Raw genomic sequence first — 15142 nt, 5'->3', positions numbered from 1 at the left:
GGACACACCCAGCCTCCACTCATCTCATCTCTTAAAACCCTGATCCACCTCTTTCAAACCCCTGCAGCTCAAATTCAACCACTGTCCCCCCGCGGCGGCGGGCCTCAGGTGTCCCTGGTGACCAGGGCTTGCTTCTGTTGCCAATGTGCATCTAAGGTGTGGCCTCAGGGGACCGGCAAAACTGGACCCAGGCCTGGCGCACCTCCCCCCTGGGGAGTGGGAGCTTGTGTGGAGGCTTTGGGGAGGGAAGTGCTGGCTCTCCGGCTCCCACCTGTGCCCTGCAGGCAGCACCCAGGGAAGTGTGCCTCTGTGGTTGATGCTGACCAGCCCCAAGCCCTCAGGGCGCATGTGTCTACTGGTGGCTGCAGGTTGTGGGGCTGCTTGCACATAATGATTTCTAGATGCTAAGACATCTGTGGAAGGACAAAGACGTGGCGGATGACATTTGGAGCAGGGAAGCTTCCGTCTCACATTCATCTTAAATGTTCCAACTCATGTATTAAGGATACTAAATAAATCAAAATAAATACCATGTCCCACAACGAGAGGTTTGTGAGCCTGCTTGGTAGGATTCTCAGACCCCCAGGCCATCTCTAGGTCCCCCCAGGGTCCTCTTTGGTGGTTGCTTGCTCCTTCTTGGGTCCTGGCTGAGGATCTCAGTGCCCCCAGACTCCAAAGAGCTGCCCCAAGACTCAGTGGGTGTCTCTGGGTCGCCCGGTCCTGCTGGTCTGGGGCGGGGCCCTGTGTCCATGGTGGAATGGTGGCCGGGGCGGCAGTGGGCACGTGCTCCACCTCCCACCCTGTCTGGGGACCCTGCTGGCCAGCCGAGGGCGGTTTGAGCCAACCTCCCCGCCCTCCCCCTGCCACGGCCCAGCCTATAAAGCCACCCTATTTGTCCTTGCCGACCCTGGACCCCTCCCTGAGACCCAGAGCCACAATGGCCCAACTGCCCACCACGGAGACGCCCGGGGACCCTGCTCTGTGCAGAGGACGCTTCACTATCAGCACACTCCTGGGGGGCGATGAGCCCCTGCCACCAGCAGCCTATGACAGTAGCCACCCCAGCCACCTGACCCATGGCAGTACTTTCCACATGCGCACCTTCGGCTACAACACCATGGATGCGGTCCCTGCCTATGAGCACTACGCTGACAGTGCCCTGCCCGGGCAGCCCCGGAAGGTCCGGCCCACACTGGCCGACCTGCACTCCTTCCTCAAGGTAAGGGCTGTCTCTCAGAAGATGAGCCACTTCCCTGCTGTGTGACCTTGACCCAGTTACCTAACATCTCTGAGCCTCAGTTCTGTCACCTGTGCTGTGGGGAAGGATAAGTGTCTTCCTCAAAGTCAGAGAGGTCCAAAAGAAATAGTGGGAGAAGCTCCGGGTGCATATTCTAATTCATCTTGTCTAGTCACTGGCCACCGAAAGAAGGGCAGGCTGCCTAGGGAGGAAATGGGCTTCCAGTCCCTGGAGGCACTCAGAGGGAGGTTGTGCAGCCTGGGAGGTGGGACAGGGAAGGGTGGAGGGCTGGGAGCTGGGCTGTCCATCCCTGTGGGGTGTCCTTTTTCCCATCTGACAATTGGGCAGAATCACTCTGGTTCTGGGCTGAGACTTGCTCAACTTGCAGGACGCCTTCTGTCCCCAGAGCAAACCTCCATCCTGGCCCCCGGGGTGGAGGCCCCATTGTCCCATGCAGGGCCTCTGAGGGGGGCTGGGAAGAAAAGCCCAGAGAAGAGCTGCCAGAGGGGGCACAAGCTGGGGGACCTACCACACCGGGGCAGAGGCCGGGCTGCCCGGGCACCGTGTGCACCCTGGACAAGCAGTTTTACCTCCCTGGGGTGACAGTAGCCCAGCCCACCCCTAGGCTGTGTGCAGCCTGCTCTGCCCCAAGGCCACTGCTCCCCAGCGGAGAGGGGGTGCCACTGTCAGGCGCGTCCAGAGCTTCCAGGGCTGGTGGCTCCTCTCTGTTTGGAGCTTTGTAAAATCCGGGGAGCAGCTCTGTGTGCAGTGAGGCCGTGCTGGGGGCTGCTGGCCTGTGACACGTGGCATGGTGGTGCAGCACCCTGCCCACCTGACCTGTGGGCTCTGGGCTCCCAGCAGGAGGGCAGCCACCTGCATGCCCTGGCCTTCGACAGCCGGCCCAGCCATGAGATGACGGACGGGCTGGTGGAGGACGAGGCTGGCACCAACAGTGACAAGAGCCCCGGGGAGCCCGTGCGCTTCGGCTGGGTCAAGGGCGTGATGGTGAGTGGGGTGAGGCTGAGGGCGGAGCTCTGGGCCTCACACGTGAGTGGCAGCAGACCCAGGGCCCAGCCTGGAGCTCAGTTTCCCTATCAGGACAGTGACCTCAGTTTTTCTCTGGGTTTTCCTCCCCCATTTCTGTCCCAGGTCCTGAGACCCAGATCTATACTTGGCCACAGTAGTCGTGTGGCCTTGGGCAAGTTACTTAACCACTGTGCCTCAGTTTCCTCGTCTGTGAAATGAGCCTTAAATGAGAATGTGATCAATGCCTGCGGGAGTTAGTAGGAAAAAAACTGTGTCCCCAACCGCCACCAGATGGCAGCACATACACAGGCCACAATCGTGGGTTTTGTGTTTTGATTTTTTCCCACTCCCCTTCCTGAGGAGGAAGGAAAGGTTGCTGTAGTTTACAGCACAAGTCAATCTGCAGATGCAAAATAACCACGTTGACTCTGCCTTGGGGGACACTATGGGCTCTGCAGAGGGGACCACACGGGGTCCACAGGAGAAAGTTCTGGCCTGGCTCTGGGGGGCGGCAGGCCAGGTTCTCCTCTTAACTCTGCCCACTGTCACCTGCTGTGACTCTCTTTCGCCATCTAAACCCCAAGCCCTCCTCCGACCCCAGAGAGGCGTTCAGAGCCTGGGTCTCCCTCCTGAGCTGGGTCGGCCAGAGCCTGGTGTGGTCCTCTTTAGCATCTCGGAGCAGACCAAGGACCTGGGAAATCTCCCCAGTTGTGCAAACCGCATGCCTCTACCCGCCCTGCAACCTGGTGGAACCGAAGACGTACCAGGCGCTCCCACCTGGAACTTGGGCCTCCACGGGGGCCTCTGGCTGGGCTTTAAATTTCGAAGCGGAGGTCACTGCAGCAGGAGCTTTGATTTCTGTTGTGAGCGGGAAGCAATTCAGGCCCGCGTTTGCTGGCTTGCCTGGAACGTCAATGCTGGGCCAAGAGCTGGCCACTGGGGCCAAGGCTGGGCTGGCGGGCACACGCTCCTGGGCTGGGGATAGGCGGGCGGCAATCACGCTGTAGCCCAGTTCAGGCCCTGATGGGCAGGGGACAGGAGTGGGCAAGAGGAAGGTGGATGTCCCCTCCTGCCCCTCTGCCCCACTGAACTTGCTGAGTGGGAAAAGCACAGGAGGGACGCAGGTGTCCTGCGGCCAGCAGCCCAGGGCCATGCCATGACCGGAGACAGGGATCCGTGTGTTGGGCCTTGGGGTATCAGCTCCCCGAGGTCCTCTGACCTCACTCTCCTCTCAGATCCGCTGCATGCTCAACATCTGGGGTGTGATCCTCTACCTGCGGCTCCCCTGGATTACGGCGCAGGCGGGCATTGGTGAGTGCCCCTCTGGGAAAAGGACCCTGAGGGAGTCCTGGTCCTCCACCTCCCAGGCCCCTTGGGAGCAGGCTTGAACTTGTGCTGCAGAGACCACAGGCCAGGCATGCTCCTCCTTGGCACAGCCTTGGACCCCTTCAGGGACCAAAGTGGGGATGGCATGGCACAGACTCAACAGACCTGCAGCCAGCCGTCCCAGGGCTCACCCTGCCCGGCCTCAGGGAGTCACTTAACCTCTCTGAGCCAATTTCTACAGCACAGCACGCAGATCCAGGGTTGCCTTTGGAAGACAGAGGTTCGGAAGCTAGTTCTGTGTGATCTTGGGCAAGTTTCTTAACCTCTCCGAGCCTTGGTCTCCTTATTAGTAAAATGGAGCTGATTGTAGTACCTGTTGCAGAGCCACTGTGGGGTTTATAGGGTGCAGGAAGAGCAGCCTAGGATTTGGCACCCAGAGGTGCTCATCAAGTGGTATCGATCACTTCCTTAAAGTGCCTTCCCTTTCCTACGTAGCACTCCCTTCCTGTGGATCCTGAGCTCCCTGACTAGTCAGAATATGCCCGGAAGTAGAGACCCCCTCTTCAGATGACAAAACCAAGACTCAGGAGGGAAGTGACTTGGGTGGCACTGAGTAGTAGGTGGATTCAGGTCCCCCCAGAGCTCCTCGCCTGGGAACCCCACTGAGCTCTGGGGCTCCCTCCCCACAGTGCTGACCTGGGTCATCATCCTGCTCTCGGTCATGGTGACCTCCATCACAGGCCTCTCCATCTCGGCCATCTCCACCAACGGCAAGGTCAAGTCAGGTGGGTCCCGGGCTCCTCTTCTCGAAGGCTGCCCCAGTCCCCACCCTGGGAATGGACTCTGAACTGCTCCCCACCCGTGGGATGCCCCAGGCTGCTCCTGAGGTTCCAGGTGGGGGCTCCAGGAGGGATGGCCTCGGTTACTCCTGCCCTGGGAGCCCCATGTCACCTCTCCTCAGCCTCTGCCTGCCCTAAGCACACCCCACCCCACCCCCCGGCTGACTCTTCTGGTCTCCTGGCTCCTGGCTCCTGGCTCGGCCCTCCCTGCCAGGTGGCACCTACTTCCTCATCTCCCGGAGTCTGGGCCCTGAGCTGGGGGGCTCCATCGGCCTCATCTTCGCCTTCGCCAACGCTGTGGGTGTGGCCATGCACACGGTGGGCTTCGCAGAGACCGTGCGGGACCTGCTCCAGGTGAGGTGGCGCTGGACCCACAACCCTGCCTGGGTCCTTCCTCCCCCCGCCCAGTCTCACCCTTCAGGGACCACAGCCACGGTCTGTGATGATGATGATCTCATCAAACAAAGACCATCCCCACAAGTGCCCTCTTGGGCCATGTGCTGCCTTGGGGGCCACATTGTCCAGGCCCATGCAGAGCCACCTGCGGGGACTGTGGGCCGGAAGGAGCTTGTATGGGATTTTGCTCTCAGAGGGCACCCCACACAAAGGGGAGGGGTCTGGAGCAGTGGGGTGTTCAGAGGGCAGCCTGTGTCCCCTCCCCAGGAGCACGGCACACCCATCGTGGACCCCATCAACGATATCCGCATCATCGGCGTGGCCACCGTCACGGTGCTGCTGGCCATCTCCCTGGCTGGCATGGAATGGGAGTCCAAGGTAAGGTAGGCCCGGGGGAGAGGGGCAGGGAGAGAGGAGGGGCAGGGAGAGAGGCGGGTCAGCCCTGGTTCTGCCCCTTCTTATCTGTATTAGCTGGGCTCCAAGTTCTGCTGCTATGACAGAGAGACCCAAGTTAGCAGTGCCTCCAACAAGAGGGACTTTGATTCTCTCATGCGACAGTCCTGGTGGACGTGGTCCAGGGCCAGCATGGAGGCTTCCACGGGGGTAGATGGACCCCCAGACTCCTCCCCTCTTGTGGCCTCTGCATCCCTAGGGTGTGGCTCTCCTGGTCCACGGTGGCTGCCCTCACACTGCCCACAGTCCAGGCAGAGGGAGAGGGAAGAAGGGCGAGATGAAAGGGAGGAGCCCCTTCCCTTCCTTGATGGCTCAAGCTGAGAGCTGCCCCTGTTGCTCTGGAGTGGCCAGAACCTGGCCTCAGGCCACGTGCAGCTGCAAAACAGACTCATTTGAGTCTCGTGTCCAGCCATGAGTCAGAGGCTCAGTATATGAAATAAGGAAGTGTTGGGTCACAGCCTGGGACTCGGCCAGAAGGGGCCCACGGGCAAGGCAGGACCCCGCCCTGGGCCTCCTGTCTGTGGCCCTCTGATCCCGGCTCTGCTGGTCTCCTTTCTCCAAGCACTAACTTATTCCCAGATCAGGCTCACTCATCCTCCTCCTTTATGTGTCTGCTCAAAAGTCTTCTTGAGCCTGGTGCAGTGGTGCACGCCTGTAATCCCAGGACTCGGGAGGCTGAGGCAGGAGGATCACAAGTTCAATCAATGTCAGCCTCAGCAACTTTGCAAGGCACTTAGCAACTCAGTGAGATTCTGTCTCAAAATAAAATGTAGAAAAGGCTGGGGATGTGGCTCAGGGGTGAAGCATCCTGGGTTCAATCCCCGGCACTAAAAAGAAAAAAGTCTTCTCCTTGGCGTCACCTCCCCTGGCCACCTTGCTCAAGTAGCCCCAACTCAGTCCCATCACACCCCTGTTCCTGCTCTAAATTCATCCCACCCATCAGCCAAGACAAGAGGCCGGGGCCACCTTGCCCGCCGCTGTATCCCAGCTCCTCCAACAGAGCTACTGCGGAATGGCCGTGAATGGCCGGAGTGTCTGCCGGGACGAGGGGCTGGGCACATCCCCCCGTGGGGCTCCCGGAAGATTCAGGATTGCAGTCTCACCTCGAGGTCCTTCTCTCCCAGGCCCAGGTGTTGTTCTTCCTTGTCATTATGGTCTCCTTTGCCAACTACTTGGTGGGGACCCTGATACCCCCATCAGAGGACAAGGCCTCCAAGGGCTTCTTCAGTTACCGGGGTACGTGAAGTTTGGGGTTCCTGGCCGTGGCTCTGGGGACGGGGACAGTTTGTCCACGGACCTGGCCCACTGTGGGGCACCAGGAGGATGGGCTCCCCTTCGCCCACAGCTAGAAGCTGCTGGGGAGTCGACGGCCTGCCTGGCTGGTCCTGGACAGCCACGCGGTCCAGGCGGCCCTGACTCAGGGTTGTGTTCCAGGGGACATTTTTGTTCAGAACTTGGTGCCCGACTGGAGGGGCATTGATGGCAGCTTCTTCGGGATGTTCTCCATCTTCTTCCCCTCGGCCACCGGGATCCTGGCAGGAGCCAACATCTCTGGGGACCTCAAGGTGAGCAGAACACCTGTCCCTCCTGCACCCCGCCACTGCAGGGGGCTGTGAGGACAGTCTTGCTCCCTGTCCCAGCAGGATCTGCTGCCCGAGCGTGGAGGTTGGCATGAGCCGGGGCAGGGAAGGGGCTCAGAGCTTCAATCGGTGCGGCCCAGTTCTACTTGGTCCAGTCCAAACCAGTTCCCTTCTATTCTATTCTGGGCTGTTGTTGATACCACCTGGGCTTGAGACCTGTGCAACACCCCAGTATGTGCTGGTCCCCCGCTAGTTCCTGGGTCTCTGGGCCTTAGGGAAGACCCGCCCAGCAGCGACATTCTGAAACTCAGTCTTGAACGTGCACACCTGTGCTGGGCTGACCTCCCGGGATCTCTGCAGCTCCTTGGCCCAGTGATCCAGGCTCCAGGCACCTATCCAGGCTTGTCCCCAAACTCTGTCACTGTCCCTGTGACCCTTGCTCTGCCCCAGGATCTGCTGCCCTCAGCCCCACTGCCCACGTGGTTTTGACTGTGCTGGACTCGCCACCTGGGGATCCCTGGCCTGTTTCTTGACCTCCCAAGTGTCTGTTTGTCTTTCAAACAACGTCTCTGGCCGTTCTCCCAGGGGTCGTGGGTCTCCTAGAGTAACGACGTCCACCCATCCGTGTGTCCCTGTTCCCAGCTTTCAGTCAGTCGCAAGCCTGTTTGTTGATTGAATTGTGGTGAAAGGTGGTGTGGGAGGAGAAGTTCGAAGCCGTACCATGGGGAGGACAGAGGACGTCAGCAGAGACCCCAGGAAACCTTCTGGGTGGAGCAGGGGCTGGGGCTGGGCTTTCAAAGCGGAGAAGCCGGGCGCGGCGGTGGGGCGGGGAGCTTTGCCGGCAGGAAGATCCAAGGAGCTGGTGTGCAAGAGCTGGTGACCGAGGCCCTCCCTGCAGTCTCCAGCCCCCAAAGGCGTTCTTGAGTGGATGAAGACACTCCTCAGGTCGGCCCAGCTCTAACTGGCTCTGCCCCGGGCGTGTACCCTGGGGCTGGATGTGGGAGCGCATGTCAGCCCTCTCCTTCCCCTGGACAGCAGCCAGCCCAGGCCTGGTCAGCCTGCCCTGAGCTCCCTGCAGAGGTCCCGCCTGTGCTCAGATAAAGCAGTTCATCTAGCTGCTTTGTCAAGCTTCTCGGTTACCAAGTGGCCCAGCGTGCAGGCATGAGGGCCCGGCCGCTGCCTCTGAGTGGGTAAGGGGTCACCTTTGCGCTGTCCCAAGTGTTGCCAAGCCTTAAAAGGGCCACTGGCTCCTGGTTCTGCTCATTCAGCAGCAGAGGTCCCATTTATGGCCTCGCTGTGGGACTTTGGGCAAGTGTCCCTACATCTCCCAGATGTACAGGGGGCAGGGCAGGGTGACAGCGCCTGGCCCCAGGAGGACGTGCTAAGAGCTAGCTGCAAACATTGTCACTTCCTGATGCCACAGACAAGCAAGCCCCCCTCATGCAGCGGCTGGCCCAGGCCACACTGACCGCACGGACACTGGAGTGCCAGTCTGTAGAGCAGAGCCCACAATTCAATCACAATCATTTTGTCACTCGACAGACATTTTTTGTGCTGTTCCAAGACCTGTCCATGTGTGGGATGCTGCCTCTGCTTCTAAGAACTCCCACTTAGGGTTCTTGCTGGGGCAGGTGGTTTTTTTTGTTTCATAGATGGGGAAACTGGGGCTCAGAGACATGAAGGGGCTTCTCCCAGGTCACACAGCTAGGACGGGACGGGCTGGGACGTGGACCCACCTGTGCCTGACTTGTGAGCCACCCCTGAGATCTCAGACCGAGACATGGGGGTGGTGGGGGGTGAGAATACAAAAGTGTCTCCTCTCACAGTTCAGGAGTCTGGAAATTGAAAATCAAGGTCCTGACAGGGCCACGTCTATGTGAAGGCCCCGGGGAACTTCCTGTCCTCATCCCAGCTCCGGTGGCCCCTGACAATGGCGTTCCCTGACTTCCTCGCTCTAGGCTCTGCATCGTTTTGATTATGTGACCGTCTCTCCTCTGTGTCTTTTCCTCCTCTTACAATGACTCTGTTACTGCATCTGAGGCCACTGTAACCCAGCCTGACCTCACCTCAGCTAATCACACCTGCAAGGGGCTTGTTCCCAACAAGGCCATGGTCCGAGGCTCCGGGTGGATGTGAATTTGATGGCGTGGGAGGCTGGCCTGGCCTTGAGGGCCAGGACTCCATGTGCATGACCCAGTCAAGCCATCCAGACATTGGGACGGGCTGGCAGGACCAGGGCTGCAGAGCCCCCAGGTCAGAGACCCCAGCAGTGACCAGACCTGGAGGCCCTGAGATGCCAGCCTCCCTCTGGGCCTCCCTCCCCTTGGCTCCGGCCTGCCACACCCTTCCTCCTCAATTTGACTTATCTCTACTCTCTGTTTCCACCTGTTGACAGGCAAACTGGGGAGGTCCCAAGTAGGCAGACCTGACACCCGCCCCGCTCTGTGTCTGGAGCACGGAGCTGGTTTTGAAGTCACTGTAACAGTCATAGCCTCTTGAGCTCTGGATCAGTGGGCAGATCCCAAGGCTGTGGACCCCAGTGTCAGGGTCAGGATGGAGCCACCAGAGGCTCTGTGACTGGGTCCCCTCACAACCCTGCCCTCAGTTCCCCAGGAGCCAGGTGCAGGGGCGCAGGCCACTTCTCAGGAAATTAGGTTTGAGAAAGTGCCTGGGAGGGGGACCGCGCAGGGGAATCCGTCCCCACTGTTAGGAAGCGTGAGTCTGGGGCTTGTCCTCACTCCTGTTTACTGTCGTGGAACAGGACAAATCAGTCACACAGGATGTCACATATGGTGGCAGCTGGTGGAGCTGGGCCGGGTCAGGAGCTTGGTGTGGGTCCACTCATTTTCCCATGTGTGGTCGCGCCATTGTCAGGCCACTGACAGACGAGGCCAGGCGTGGAACAGTAGCCACTGCCCAGCCGGTCACCTGGAGTCCACCCCAGGCGGGCTCACCCAGGGCCCTGCCGTCCTGGTCCCTCCTCCTGTATAGCCAGGGTCCTCCAAGCCCAGGTGTGGAGCTGTGGGATCTTTTGTCCCACCCTGGGCTCCCTATACCTTAGATGTGGCCTTGTCCCCTGATCATGGTCACGTCCCTCCTGTGTGAGTCCTCAATCACAGGTGTCTCTCTGTGCTGGCAGGGGGCTCTGAGGGGCCAGGGTCAGGGGTTGACCTTGACAGGATGTAGGGCCTGGAGGAGGCCCCGGGGCTGCCTGACGCACCCTTCCTGCTGCAGGACCCTGCTGTGGCCATCCCCAAGGGCACGCTCATGGCCATTTTCTGGACCACCGTCTCCTACCTGGCCATCTCAGCCACCATCGGTGAGTAGCCGGCTAGCTGCTTGGGGCAGGGAGGACCCTGGTGCCACCCTGCAGAGTTGGTGAAGCCCAGACACTGGAGGGGGCCCCAGGGTGGGGTCTGACCCTAACAGGAAGACATGGCAACCCAAGGAAGTGGGTCCTTGAGTCCTACCTCTCGGGCATCCGTCACCTTGGCAGTGACCAGAGCAACTTCACAGTGACTGGGGCCAGTGACTTCTGGTCCTGTCAACGTTAAGGTTCTGGACTTGCGAGGGTGAAGACCCTGCAGGACCAGTCGTGCTCTGAGCCTTGGGTGGCGCTGGTGGGGATGATGCTAGCAAGTGACTTGCCACTGCCCAGCCCTTTGCTTGGCTCACCACACTTCATCTGGTCCCAAAGGAGAAAATGAGGGGCTCAGAGAGGTGGAGGGACCTGCCCAAGGTCACACAGCCTCTGAGCAGTGGAGCCAAGCTTTGAATCCAGGCCAGGGCAATACCTGACTTGAGCTGAAGCCCTCACAGCTACCCTCATTCCCAGGGACCACCTGTGAGGCAGGTGTCCACAGACGGCCAGGGGATTTGGCCTAGTTTATGACCACCCAGGGCTTGAGATCCAGGTCTGTGCTTTCAAGAGGACGTTGGGCAGAAGCTCTCTGTGCCTCTCAGCACCGCTCTCTCAGGGTGGTTGTGAGGGGCTGAGTGCAGTGTCCGGCATGTGGCGGTTCACCTAGGCCTTGGCTGTTCTGCATGCCCCCTCCTCCCCCTCCCCCTCCTCCTGATCCTCCTCCNGCTCCTGTGTGGTGCGTGACGCCTCCGGGGACCTGAACGACACGGTGACCCCTGGCTCGGGTGCCTGTGAGGGGCTGGCCTGCGGCTACGGCTGGAACTTCACCCAGTGCGCCCAGCAGCACAGCTGCCACTACGGCCTCATCAACTACTATCAGGTACCCGCTCTGGCTCTGGGGACCCGCTGCTGGGACAGGCCAGGTGGACGGGGAACGAGCGGCCTCCTGCGCTCCCTGAGAGGGCACCGGGAGCCCCAGGTGGGGTGGCAGCCATGGCCCCAGCTCAGGCCCTCATCCCTGCAGACCATGAGCATGGTGTCGGGCTTCGCGCCCCTGATCACCGCCGGCATCTTCGGGGCCACCCTGTCCTCTGCCCTGGCCTGCCTGGTCTCTGCTGCCAAGGTCTTCCAGGTGAGGCTGCAGAAAGGGGCCAAGGTAGGACAGACCGGGCTGGAAGGCCCAGGAGGAAGGGTCCCCAGGTGATTGCTGGGGGGACCCTGAGGCTCCCCTGTGCTTCCCACCGGCCCACTGCCCGTGGGCCCGCTGTCCGACCCTCTCGGATTGGCCCTGGTCCTATCTCCTTGGTGAGGGGGAGGGCTCGCCCATTTAGCAGAACTAGAAATGGGGACCCAGGTTGAGGAGGTGCCCTCTGATACTACAGAGGGGACCAAGCAGGAGCTAGAGCCCAGAGGGCCCTGGGAGGACAGGGGGCACGTGGCAGCCAGGGAGTGGCCACGGTGTCCGGTGCCCGCAGTGCCTGTGCGAAGATCAGCTCTACCCACTGATCGGCTTCTTTGGCAAAGGCTACGGCAAGAACAAGGAGCCCGTGCGCAGCTACCTGCTGGCCTATGCCATCGCAGTGGCCTTCATCATCATTGGTAAGAGGTTGCCGAGCCCGGCCTCCCCTTCCCAGCCCCGCTCCTCTCCCTGCTTCTCCCCCAGCCAGGCCTGGACAGTGAGCACCCAGAGAGGGTCGCTTTCTTTGCTGCTGGGCGTCCAACCTGGGGCACGCCACACCTCTGAGCCGACCTCTGCACCTGGAGAATGGCCCCCGAGTGGGCTAGCCCTTCCTGGAAGGAGCCCCCCTCCTCCAGACAGCGAGATGGCCCTCACTCCTGTGTCCTGGCAGCTGGGATCCCCTTCCCCTGAATTCCCAGGCTTAAATGAACCCCCAGGCTGCCTTTGGAGCCAGGCCACTCTGACGGGTCCCTGACTGGAGCTGATACAAATGGCCTGGTAGTTGTCTTTGTGGGTTACGAGCTAGCAAAGCCACTTTCTTGACCTTTGGGTTTCACGGTGGGAAACACCCTGGTACATGTCAGGTAGATCCACTTTCTGCCCTGGCTTTGCCAAATGTGGCGGCTGTGGGACCTTGGACACATGACTTCACTTCTCTGGGCCTTGATTTCCTCATCTGCAGATTGGGAGCAAGATTGTGTAACAGGTGTGCCACAGGTGGGCAGGAAGAGACCTCGAGTATGCACAGCACACACACACACACACTCATATGCACATTCACACACTCACACACACACACGTGCACACACCCAGTACTTCCTGATAACTCAGCTAAGGAAGCACCAGGAGAGAAGTGGCCACACCCAGCATGGACAGTGGCCATGCAGGGATGTCCATTGCTCCCTATGTTGCAGCTGTGGGCACCTTCCTGCCACAGCCAGACCCCTGCCTCCCAGCCTGGCCTCACCCATTACCAACCGGAGACCTGCCCTGACAGTCTGGTCACTGCTACCAAAGGGAAGCTTTCCAGATGCTCACCCCTGGATCCTGGTGGCAGGTCGCACCCAGGGGGTGGAGGAGGCTAGACAGGGCTGCCAAGGCACGAACCCACCCCTGCTGCCTGCTCACCCCCGCCCCTGGCTCGGAGCCATGCCTCTGCTCTGGGGGTCCTGGCTTGGCTAAACTGTGGACCGTGATCTCAGGTGCTCTGGGGCCGGGGTCTCGCAGGGAGGGATTAGATGGGATCTTGGGCAGAAGGACCAACACATAAGAGGTGCTTGCCTTGTTTGGGGGATCCCCAGAGAGGCCCTGAGATAAAGCTTCATGTGCACAGGTTTATCTGGGGACAGTGGGGGCCAGTGACAGGGAAGGGGTGACAGTTCTCAGGGGTCCTGGGTGTATTCCTTACTGTAATTTGTGGTCAAAAATGTCCCAGCCACTGCCCCTGGTCATCTCGTAGCCTGACAGGTGCATTCCCACGCTGCCCTTGTCTGCTTAAAAGTTGACAGCTTTCAGCTTAGAAGACTCCATCCCTTGGAGCTTCACAAGAGGAAGGACCCATTTCACAGCTGAGAAGGTTGAGACTGACTGAGGCTAGCGGCCTGCCTGGGGTCCCATTTCTGAGGGAGGGTGCGGTGGCAGGTGGGTTGCCTGACAGATCTTCCTTTCTCCCCGGTCCCTGAAGCCGAGCTCAACACCATTGCGCCCATCATTTCCAACTTCTTCCTGTGCTCTTACGCCCTCATCAACTTCAGCTGCTTCCACGCCTCCATCACCAACTCACCGGGTGAGCAAACCCTGCGTCCTGCACCCAGAGGCGCCCGAGGGCTGGGGGTGGAGGTGGGCTGGCAGGCGGGCAGCCCCAGGACCCTCTTCAGGTGGAATGGTAGAGAGAGAGCTTCCTCTACCAGCACCAGCAAGGAACCTCATCCCCAGAGAGGGAAGGGAGAACTTCCCGAAGTCAGACAAGGTTGTCACATACAGTGCTGTAGGTTGCGCACTGCATAGCTCTGGTTACACCGCTCATATCCTGGCCATGAGATGTCATGGATTTATTTGTTTTTGATGAAAAACTGCTGGCAGATGGCAGTAAAAAGACTCGAGGAAGCCCACTTAGCCCCAAATTGCCACCTTTTACATCACCCACAAGTGCATGGTGCCCTGGGGCAGCACTCACTAGCAATGGCTCTGGCCTGGGGGGAGGGGGTGTCAGGCAGAACCATGCCTCCCCCTCCCTCTGGCCTCGGGAGCCTGGGGAGCTGGCACCATTGCTGATGTCGATGTCCTGTGGCCGGAGTTGGTCAGAGTAGGATGCCTCCTCCCCGGTGGGCAGGCGTGCGGTTCTCCCCAGAGCCTCCAGGCCCAGCCAGGAAGAAAGGCCGGTGGGGCCCGTTGAGTCCCTGGCTAGCAGGCACAGTCTGGGACCCAGGCCTTGGGCACCCGGACGACTGCTGCCCAGTGCTGCCTTGGAGGAGGCTCCTTAGTGCAGGGCAGGCTGCTGACCCCAGCCCCCGCCCAGGGTGGAGACCCTCGTTCCAATACTACAGCAAGTGGACGGCGCTGTTCGGGGCAGTGGTCTCCGTGGTCATCATGTTCCTGCTCACCTGGTGGGCAGCCCTCATCGCCATCGGCGTGGTCCTCTTCCTCCTGCTCTACGTCATCTACAAAAAGCCAGGTGTGTGGGCACAGGCCATCTGCGCTCAACCCTGCCCAGGGCTGGGGCTTCCAGGTCCCCAGCCCTCAGCCTTCCCCGCGGGGCCAGGTGCCCTCTGCCCTCCAGGAGCCCAGATCTCTACATTAGAGACCCAGGACCAGGGATCTCTAGCACAAAGGGCCCTGAGTGGACTTGTAGGGCCTCCCACCTAGGCCTGAGGGGTGGCCAAGGGGTGACTGTTGGAAGGACAGGTGGACCAAGCCTGGACTTGGCAGGTGTGTCCACATGCAAGCAGCGATCTGGGGTGACAGGGATCCAGGAAATACAGCTCCAAGAGAGAAGTCTGCGCTTGCTCCTGGGCTTTCAAAGTCATGAGGTCGCTCAGGGCAGGAGTCCGTCTCCATACCTTGATGCATGGTGGGCCGCCAGCCCTGCACTCATTAGGCACCTAGCAGCCCCGCTGACCTGCCCTCCTGCCACAAATTGGTTTCCCCAGGGATTTTCTAATCTCGTTGTCACCCCACACTCCCTCCCTCAGAGGTCAACTGGGGCTCCTCGGTGCAGGCGGGCTCCTACAACCTGGCCCTCAGCTACTCCGTGGGCCTCAACGAGGTGGAAGACCACATCAAGAACTACCGGTGAGCAGAGGTTCTGGGACCCACGGGGAGCTGGAGCCAGGGTCGCTTTGTTCTGTCCACCTCCAAGGGCAGCTGGTCTGGGCAGGGCAAAGGAAGAGCACTGGGTGGGGTGTTTGGTGACCTGAGCAATAATGACAACGTAGATGTAGTCCGATGGCCTTCAAAAAATCTGGA

The 15142-nt window shown here is 60.3% G+C and overlaps 1 protein-coding gene across 12 annotated transcripts in view; it reads left to right on the top strand.

Annotated features, from left to right (window-relative positions):
* The first annotated feature begins 895 nt into the window (after window positions 1-895).
* The window catches only part of Slc12a3 (solute carrier family 12 member 3), a 31527-nt gene continuing 17280 nt past the window's right edge, over window positions 896-15142 (top strand). For 3 of the 12 annotated variants that reach the window (XM_048792150.1, XM_048792148.1, XM_048792153.1), the window contains exons 1-15: window positions 898-1219; window positions 2096-2242; window positions 3499-3574; window positions 4279-4374; window positions 4643-4782; window positions 5092-5202; window positions 6402-6513; window positions 6712-6842; window positions 10092-10176; window positions 10944-11098; window positions 11243-11350; window positions 11694-11817; window positions 13362-13463; window positions 14166-14351; window positions 14869-14968. In XM_048792150.1, the coding sequence (XP_048648107.1) occupies window positions 938-1219; window positions 2096-2242; window positions 3499-3574; window positions 4279-4374; window positions 4643-4782; window positions 5092-5202; window positions 6402-6513; window positions 6712-6842; window positions 10092-10176; window positions 10944-11098; window positions 11243-11350; window positions 11694-11817; window positions 13362-13463; window positions 14166-14351; window positions 14869-14968 (1955 nt within the window). In that variant the 5' untranslated portion in view covers window positions 898-937. Of the gene's footprint in view, window positions 1220-2095; window positions 2243-3498; window positions 3575-4278; window positions 4375-4642; window positions 4783-5091; window positions 5203-6401; window positions 6514-6711; window positions 6843-10091; window positions 10177-10943; window positions 11099-11242; window positions 11351-11693; window positions 11818-13361; window positions 13464-14165; window positions 14352-14868; window positions 14969-15142 lie in introns of all 12 variants that reach the window. The other 9 variants (XM_015488704.2, XM_015488701.2, XM_015488703.2 and 6 more) reach the window with 7 other exon arrangements.

This window comes from Marmota marmota, unplaced genomic scaffold (genome assembly GCF_001458135.2).
Source record: "Marmota marmota marmota unplaced genomic scaffold, marMar, whole genome shotgun sequence".
Taxonomy (NCBI): Eukaryota; Metazoa; Chordata; class Mammalia; order Rodentia; family Sciuridae; genus Marmota; species Marmota marmota.
Note: the sequence above shows the minus strand (reverse complement) of the source record. Positions and strands in the feature narration are given on the sequence as shown.